Source organism: Carassius gibelio, chromosome A2 (genome assembly GCF_023724105.1).
Source record: "Carassius gibelio isolate Cgi1373 ecotype wild population from Czech Republic chromosome A2, carGib1.2-hapl.c, whole genome shotgun sequence".
Classification (NCBI taxonomy): domain Eukaryota; kingdom Metazoa; phylum Chordata; class Actinopteri; order Cypriniformes; family Cyprinidae; genus Carassius; species Carassius gibelio.
Window position 1 is genome coordinate 29,701,149 of NC_068372.1, and position 9,737 is coordinate 29,710,885.

Here is a 9,737-nt window from a genome sequence, read left to right on the forward strand (position 1 = left end):
TAGTTGGCTTCGCTTAGTGAGAGAAGAGGCTAATAATCATGTTATCACGTTAAAATATTAAGGCTGCCCTTCTTTGCTTGTTTCCTCATTATCCTAATTGAGAGCAAATTAGCTAAGAGGTGCAGTGCAGCTATCAAGCTCCTTAGTTTTAGCAGAAGACAATTTAAGCCTCGCAGATCCTATTAGTGACAAAACAGATAACGCTTGAAGGAGCTGCGTCAGCTTACCACCACAGGACAGAGAGAGAGAGAGAGAGAGAGAGATAGATAGATAGACAGATATATAGATAGATAGATAGATAGACACCAAAGACAAGAATGAAAGCAGGTAATTAATCCTGTTATGGCTGAAAATCAAATTAAACCAAGAGCATTGCACTCATGTCTTCAGCCTTCCATGTATCTATGTAAACGACTCACATGCGTTTAATGATTTTTGTGGGGTTTTCCTGTCAAGCAGCTCTGTTAAATCCGGACAACTGGATCTTGTGTGTGTAATTTTAGGTTGCTGATGACGTCAAATCCTGGTGAGACACTGACATGCTTTGGTGTTCCAGCAGGATTAATGCTAGTCTTTATGCGCTAATTTCCTCCACCTACTCCATCCTTCCATACACACACTGCTCACAGAGATTACGTTTGTTCATTTCATGAATGAAAGTGAGTCTACAATGGTTTTTGCATTTGCATTTGTCTCATTATGGAAGTATAAGGTTGTGAATGTTTTATGTTTACTACCATATCATTTACAGGTGCTCATATTAAAAGCAATAGTTCATGCAATTTTTTTTTATATCTGCCCTAAATTTGCTCACCCTCATGCCATCCAAGATGTAGATGAGTTTGTTTCATCATCAGATTCGGAGAAATGTAGCATTGCATCAGTGTCTCATCAATGGATGCTCTGCAGTGAATGGGTGCCGTCAGAATGAGAGTCAAAACAGCTGATGAAAACATCACAATAATTCACAGCGACACAGAAAACACCAGTTTATTACTAAACAATTAAATGTCTCCTTGCTAATTTAGACACATTAATAATTATTACTTTAACTAGTTCTTTGTGGCAAGCTTTATGTGTGCGTCATAACGCTTATTATCCTGTATGCTAAAGTCTATTTAAGTAATTAAATTAATATAAACGAGCGACGCATTTACTACTTGTAAAAAATGCGGGTCAGGAAGCGGTTCATTTTTAGGGTCAGGCTTGGAATTAGGTAAATGTTAAGTCTTGAAACAATGTTTAATCGTACCTAAACGTAAGGTTTAAGGAATCATGTGCCATTTTGGTCTTAAGGTTTAGAAAATAAATGTTTAATTTTAAAAAGTGCAGAAAAGTCCAGCTCGTCAAGGGTTAAATCATGCTTTAAAAGTGTGCATCATCTTTATGCAAGTACTGCTCAACTGCATACAATTTGTGTTATATAAGTTTTTTCTTTAAAACTATTTTCACTTAGAAATTGCTAGTCAATTTTACAAATAATTACAAATTGATGGTAAGTAACACACTGAATTAAACATAAGATTCTGAGGTATTTTTCTAATCTTAAGTACTTTAAATACAATCAAACACATGGACTTGGACTCGTTCTGTATGTAAAGATGGCAAATAGTTTATTTTGAATTCATGTTGACAATAGAATAATACAGTAAAGCATATTAAATTAATCTGGAAATGTAATGCGGACTTAAAACATAAAGAATGAAACAATGAAGCCAAATAAAAATAATTTGTAAAACAATTCCCAAACCAATTGTGGACTTCAAATAACACTTAGAAGAAACAAAAATAGAAAAAACATTTTTTGCATTGCATTTTTCCATTATTTTATTGAAAATAAAGCATATTTGTTATGCAAATGTGGAAAAAAGAATGATATATTATTTAAATGATTTGTATTTTCACTAATTTTAAGGGTTTCATTAGTGCAAACTACTTCAGATGAAGCAACATTATTTGAACATGTCCACCGATGCTTATTGATTTTCAGCTTTGCATTGGTTTACATGGTTTGTCCAGTTAGGACATGATTCTAGTTCAGTCAGATTTTAAGAGCTCAGTTTGGACAACATTCATGTTTGTTAGTTTATTTTCCTGTGATACAAGATATTAATCCAGAAATTCCTGCTTGGCTGAAGCATGTAGAAAGCCTTGTAACCTCTATAGTATATTGCGATATAACCCTCTTAAAGGGACAGTACACTATAACCCTCTTAAAGGGACAGTATACTCGAAAATAAAAATTCAGTCATTTTTCAGTCACCTTGGTGTCATTGCATACAGTATATGTTGTTCAGAATAATATTAATAAGTCATACTAGAGGTAAAAGGTGATGAAATGTGGACGGAATTTCCATTTGAGTAAAATATTCCTTTATTATTAAAAATATATATATATTTTTTTATTCCACACTTTTTGGTTTATTTAATCGAATTATCACATCATGACACATTTTTCTTCCGCCACCTGTTTCACCTCCGTCATCGTGCTCTGAGCTTTGGCTTTGATCGAATCAAAGTCCACGTCCATGTTCTGGAGTTTTCCCAGAAAAGAATCGTTCATCTCTTCCTGTTCCTCGTCTTCATCCACCATCTTTGCCAGCTCCTCGGGAATGTCCAGGTCGTCTCCGGCCATCTGCACGGTGGCTTCATCTTGAGCACTCTGTACAAAAACAGACATAACAAAACAGCTTTAACCCTGTAAAGTCTGTTTGAAATGGAGCAATTCAGACAAAACACAAACTTGCATATGCATTTTGCATTCTATTCGATCCATCAGGATTTTAAAGCTCATATAGTCTAATATAATGAGAATATGGAGGAAAAACAGCTGTTTTATTTAGAGCAAAAATATGCAATTTGGTGCGGATTCTGATATATTTATATGATAAAAAGGTGATGAAATTCTGATGCTTGTAATGTAAATCATTGAGATTTTTATAACCGTAAAGCAGATTCTTACATAAAATTATATTAAAATCAATACATGATATTTAGATGCTTAGTTTGATTATCAAAACATAATGCAATGCAATGATGATTTTATAAAGCAGGGTTATATTACAGGATTTTATAGATAATCATGTATGTTGCATCGGTCCAGTAGGTTTCATCTGGAAATATTAACAATGTTTAATAACAAAGTTATTCTCACATTTACTTTATAAAAATCAGTGAAGATTTCACAGCAAAAAGACACGTGAAGCACGAGCTGAAGCTGGACGTTTGTACAATTACACTACAAGAGCTTTTACTTGATAAAGAATCATTTAGAAGCCTTAGAAACTTTATATACAGTATAGATAGGGTTAATTAGATTTCATAAACATTTCAATAGATTAACAAATGACACCCCAAAATCAAATCAGTGTAATCTGAGCATGTTATTTGTGAGATTATCCCAGCATGTTGTATTATTAATGGAAATATTTCCTGTTGGTTATCATGATGAACCTGTGATCTGTTACCTGTGGTATTCTGTATTTGTCACGCATCAGCACTCGTAAGTTTGCTCGCTCGGCTTTTTTTGTTGCAAACTCTTTGTCCCTGGTGATTCTGTCGATAAAGCATGCAACATGTTAATGCATTGTTTCAAAAGGGTTTGTCATATAATTAAGAAATTAGCACCAGGTGCCAAATTAACACCAATAACTGGGAGTGTTATCCGTGTTGTTTTTAAATATCTAATTTAGTTTTTTACACTGTGCTTCAGATTGCAATTAATTTATGAAATATGCTTAAAAAACTGCTCTTCGGCTCCTGTGAGGATAACTTCAAAATTGCACTAAGTGTGAAATTTAGGAAATTGTAGGTTGTTCTCTAATGTTGAGCTCCTTATTGCTGAAGCGACATAATTAGCTTAATTTACAAGGGCAGAAATTAAGTGCTGTTCAGTGGTTTCACCTGAAACCAATCAATCTGAGCATCTTCCTAACAAGTCCTCACAATCGTATTACTCTGAACCAGAGATTAACCATCGTTCACACGGATCTACAGACTGTTGCTCACAGAAATAAGCAATCGTCCAGCACCTGCACTAGCTGACCTGAGCAGGACAGAGCCTAAGAAGGTTAGAAGGGTTTAGAGATAAAATATGGAGCAGGTGGCTTATATCTCCAGTCAAACAGGGACGACGCTGTAATACTTACTAACCAAACCCAGTCCAGCTATTAAACAACATACAAATGCAACCTTTGCAGTCCCTAAAACGACTTTATTATATTACTGATTATATATTTATGTTCTTTTGTTGGTGTTAAAATGTGTTAAAAAAAACTGAGGAAATAATAAAAAAGTGATAAAATGACAAAAGCACAAAACTGAACTAAAATTAAAATGAAAAGAAAGCTATTTCATTGTATTCATAAAAAATTATTAAATGCATAAATATTAACAAAATATATATATATTGTTTAATTATAATTATTTCATCATTTTGGGTAATTATTTAGTTAATATTTTTAGAATTACACAATTAAAAAATAAATATAAACAAATATAGAATATAAAATATATATAAATATTTTATTTATATATATATATATATATATATATATATATATATATATATATAAATAAAATAAATATAAAAATGACAAAAGCACATAATTAACTAAGCAATTAATTATAATTTTTAAAATATAATAATAAAAAATGACTATAGTAGCTTTGGCACTGCTTTTTTATTTTATTTTATAATAAATAATTAGATATAAAAATAATGAATAAAAATATAAAATAAAAAACACTGCCAACCTGCACCTGTGTGTAAATCTGATGGTTTTCTGATGTAACTAGTTGTTGTGGTCGGATCACACTAAAGGCCGTGACCTTTGACCCAGTAAGGACTCTCGTGCCCCAGTTCTGGACTTTTTTTCCGAGATGTCACAGTAACAGAGTTTTCTCATCTCACTCCTGATCTTCAGATGTCCAGCTGGAGAGTTTAGTGTCCTTATATCCCAGAATCAGATGAATACACACAAGACTGTTTGTTTATATCTTAAATCATGACAAACAATCATTGTAATATAGTGTCAGGAGTCTCTGACATCTGTAACGGACTGATCCTGCTTGTTTTGGCCGGCAGGATGCCACAGGAAATGGGAATTAGGATAAGACAATAATTACAGACTAAGACGATTTCATCTTGTTTATAAACATCACGGTGCACTGCGTGGAACTCAACGGATCTCAATAAAAGCCAATGAAGCTGTCAGTAAATGATGCACTTTGGAAGAAACATTAGAATGTAATATTTTTACGTAACAATCAGGCTTTTATAAATTGTATTTATTTATTTACTCTGGTACTGTATAGTATAATACAGTAGGATTCTCAGACATCCAAAGTTATGAGTAATTATGCTTACAATTATATTATTATAAATTAATAATAATTATAAATGATGTATTATTTTAATATTTAATTTAGTTGATTATTCTTCTATATATATAAAACCTATGCTAACTTTGCTAAAATAAGCTCCCACCTAGTAACTGTGTGTGCATATATTGGATGAAAAATAAGTATTGTTAAGTTAATTATTTTTACAATTATAAAATTACTGTAAACTAAAAACTAAACAATTATAAAATTGTTTTGTTAATTGAAATAAAACGGAAATAAAATCTAATATTATATTTAAAAAATATTAAATTAATTATTTTTACAATTATAAAATGTATTATTAACTAAAAATTAAGTTTTGTTAAATTAAAGTAAAATAAAAAATATATAAATACTGTAATAAATGAAAAAAAAAGTTTGAGACTGAGATCTGATCATTAATGACAGTCATAAATCTCTGGCATTGTGTTGTTGTTAGTAGATGTACTACACAAATGTGGTCACATGACATCCTCTTTCTGCGCTCTCATTGGTCATCTCTCCATCACTACTTATTTACGTGAAGTTTTATGCATTTATTCAGTTTTAACTTGGATTAAACTGAATTATAGTTTATCACTGCTTAAATTGCCACCAGTGTTAATGCTCTCTGAAAGAAAAAACTCAAAAACAAAATCAGCTAATCAGAACATTATGATGCTTAATAATGATGTGTAACTTCCAATAAGATTCACTGAAAGCAATCAAAAATAGTTCTGTATCTGCTGCCTAATTTGTTTAGGACATATTGTGGTTAAAGTTTTTTTATTAGCTGATTTCCAAGGCTGTTGTTTTTTTAACCTTTGTAATAAAAACTCACCAGTCTTTTTTTTCCAGCATCAACAAAAACATCTTTGCACTGCATTTGTGTTTATTTACAGACTGTTTAATGCAAGAATTGCGTAATGTAAAAGCCTATTATTAATTAAACAAACAGGAACTCATTAGATAGCAAAGCTGCAATATCATGACGATAAATTATTAATAATTGCTCTTGATATCGTATAATGTCAATTAATAGAAAGTGTTGTTGTTTATCAAGAACTGTTTATTAATTTTAAATGCTAAGCTTTTTTGAACTTGTCCATTGCTTTTTATTTCTGACTTTACTTTGGTTATTTCAGTAGCATGAAAAATAAAAGGGTTATTCAAACTGGGAGTAAATTAAAGCGAGCACAGAACTGTCTTCAGTCTGATGTGAATATAAAGTTCCGGTATAATCAGTTGAGTTTAATGTGTTTCTGTATTTTAATTACTTTTCCTGATAACACAGTAATGCAATGCATTTGAAATGTATGTGATTTGATTACAGTTTCTGATGTCAATAAAATTATGCTACTTAATGTATGTATTAATTAATGATGTAACCAGTGCTTTAAGTGGCCCAAAAGAGGTGCCGGTACTCTATTATAGCCAATTTTCTTTTTTTTTCTTTTTTTTTTTGATGACTCCCCTTATCCCCTGAGGTAACAACAACTATATTGAAGGGTTTTATACAGCAGTCAACATATAAATCATTTTATTAGTTTGTGGATTTGCTTGAGCTAGAAAGAACTACTGAACATAAATAAAATGTGCAAAATAATTTTGAAAAAATAGCCTTAGAAAGAGCTACTGCATTACTGCATTCAAACTCCCAAACTGACTCAAATGACTCGCGAACCAGCTCCGAACTCAAAATGATTCGCGATCCCACTCCGAACTCCCGAACTGATTCAAATGATTCGCGATCCCCAAACTGACTCAAATGATTCGCGATCCCACTCCGAACTCCCGAACTGATTCAAATGATTCGCGATCCCCAAACTGACTCAAATGATTCGCGAACCCGCGCTGAACTCCCGAACTGACTCAAATGATTCGCGATCCCACTCCGAACTCCCAAACTGACTCAAATGATTCGCGAACCCGCTTTGAACTCCCGAACTGATTCAAATGATTCGCGATCCCCAAACTGACTCAAATGATTCGCGAACCCGCTTTGAACTCCCGAACTGACTCAAATGATTTCTGATCACCAAACTGACTCAAATGATTCGCGAACCCGCTTTGAACTGCCGAACTGACTCAAATGATTCGCAAACCTGCTACGAACTCTCGAATTGATTCAAATGATCCGCAAAGCCGCTCCGAACTCCCAAACTGACTCAAATGATTTCCGATCCCCAAACTGACTCAAATGATTCGCGAACCCGCTCTGATTTCTCGAACTGATTCAAATGATCCGCGAAGCCGCTCCGAACTCCCAAACTGATTCAAATGATTCACGCTCATTACTCCGAACTAGGAAGAATTAGGAAGCGTGCATTGTGAAGGGCGCCCTGAAAAGCGGCAGCGCAGGCAAAGGATTAAAACCTCTGTTAAAACAGATGTCCAAATGAACTTACCGGGATGATAAAATCACGTTCTGGGCGCAAGGAGAGGTGGCGGTATGCTCAAGAGCTATATTTGGAAGTGGTGGTACTGAGTACCAGTGCATACTGGCCCACTTAAAGCACTGGATGAAATACTCTTATCTGTACGATCAAAATTGATGGAACATTTAAAGCTCTTTTCACTGTTATTTAGAAAAAAAATGCAAGTGATCCTTCAAGTTGCTTTTGTTATTTACTGATTGGCCACCGCATTCTTAAACTCAACAAAAACGCGCGTGATTGGTTAAAACGCACAACGGTGCGAACCGCGCGTAATAAAAAGAAATTTGATGCAACGCGGGCAAATTAACATTAAATGTAACACCGCAAGCAACACTTCTCATGCATTTCACATTTCGTGCATGCATGACACAGCAGTGTGACTCACTTCTCCTCGATCAGTTGTTTCTGATACTCCTCGAACTCTTCTCTGCTCATTCCTTTAGACGCCGCCGACTCCTTCCCGCCCTCGCTCTCCTCTCCATCGGTGGTTCCTCCTCCTGTCATGTTCTTCAGTTTGTCCCCCAACATCTGCTGCAGGAGGAAGGACATCTTCTCTGCTTTTAGGCCTGAAGAACAGATGAACTATCCAGTCTCCACTAGTTCAAGAGTTTGACCCACGGCTCTCCAGAAGCAAGTTTCCGGTTCAGAAGTTCAAGCTACTTCAGCTTGTCTTTGAACAACGATAACAATATGAAGACAACAGAGGTGTGCGAGTTACAGATTTGACACCTGTGATGAAGATGAGAGTGATGAAAACGGCTCAAGAGCTTAACTCATTATAAATGCTTCACCTTGAGCCAAGGACGAACGGCTGTTATCTTCATGCATAATTCTGCTGAACTGAAATACATATATCCTATCAAGGAGTTTTTTTTCTTTATATTAAAAGAAACTATATGCAAAGTTGTCCGACATTCTGAGACAACTAGTGAAAAAATGTGGTTTGCATGCTTTTCTAATATAATAAACGTTTTTTATTACAAATACTGTTGTACCTAAATTAATAATTAGACCTAACTAGTGAATATTTTTTTACTGTTATACCATTTTTAAATAAAAACTATTTAAAAATGTGTTTGATAATTACAATAAGGCTGAAATAAAATATAAATATTAGGTGAAAATAATTATTTATTGTGCAATTATAAAATAAGACTTAAATAAAAACTGATATAAATATAAGATGAAAATCTCAACACAAAATTTATAAAGAATAAAAATATGATCATATTATACAAAATATTAATGAAAAATATAACAGTTTCTCAAGGATACTAAAATAACCCTTATATATATATATATATATATATATATATATATATATATATATATATTAGCACTGCAAATTAAGTATGCAGCATTAATTTCTTTTTTTATTAACTTTTTACTTATGTTATTATGGCACATAGTGATTATTTTTTATTATTATTATTTTATATTCAAATTCTGAAATGCAATTGGATGTTTCAATTTAACCTCATTTCACTTTGATTAGAGTAAAAGTAAACCTTGGCACACCTTACCCCACTGGTTTAAATACTGAATGTTTTTATTTTCTCTTCAATCAGATCAAGTTCTGCTCTGCTGCTGTGGACAGGATCCTCCTGGAGGTTTGATTGAACTCTAGCTCCATCTTGTGGTGAGTATACTGAAGTACAGCTCCGAACTTAACATTTCAACAGTTGAATATTCTATTTATCACTCTGAAAAATTTATTTAGAATATTTTATAACTTTGTAAACCATATTGGGTTTAATATTCACAGTTGTTCTTCTTGCACAAATGTATATGTTGTGCAATCAAATGCAACTATCTAATACTGAAATAAATCATTTTGATATTTTTGAACACTGCATGTATTTGGTGAACTATGCGAGGTTGAACTACAAACAGAAAGCACTCAGTGCTGAATTCCACATGGCTGGCCGTCCTGAA

The 9,737-nt window shown here is 33.2% G+C and overlaps 1 protein-coding gene across 1 annotated transcript; it reads right to left on the bottom strand.

Annotated features, from left to right (window-relative positions):
• Positions 1–1,587: 1,587 nt before the first annotated feature.
• cplx4c (complexin 4c) lies at positions 1,588–8,544 on the bottom strand. Its single transcript, XM_052534644.1, has 3 exons — positions 8,188–8,544; positions 3,468–3,555; positions 1,588–2,662 (listed from the first exon to the last, which is right to left on the bottom strand). Exons 1-3 carry the CDS (start codon positions 8,349–8,351, stop codon positions 2,438–2,440), a joined length of 477 nt encoding a protein of 158 aa, XP_052390604.1. The 5' UTR covers positions 8,352–8,544; the 3' UTR covers positions 1,588–2,437.
• Between the last annotated feature and the right edge of the window lie 1,193 nt (positions 8,545–9,737).

Bases quoted from the DNA above. Each gene is read 5' to 3' on its own strand.
- cplx4c (XM_052534644.1), bottom strand. From the start codon at position 8,351: ATGTCCTTCCTCCTGCAGCAGATGTTGGGGGACAAACTGAAGAACATG. The intron at 3,556-8,187 runs GTGAGTCACACT...CTTTATCGACAG, and splicing joins AAACAACTGATCGAGGAGAA to AATCACCAGGGACAAAGAGT. The intron at 2,663-3,467 runs GTAACAGATCAC...GTTTTTGTACAG, and splicing joins ACAAATACAGAATACCACAG to AGTGCTCAAGATGAAGCCAC.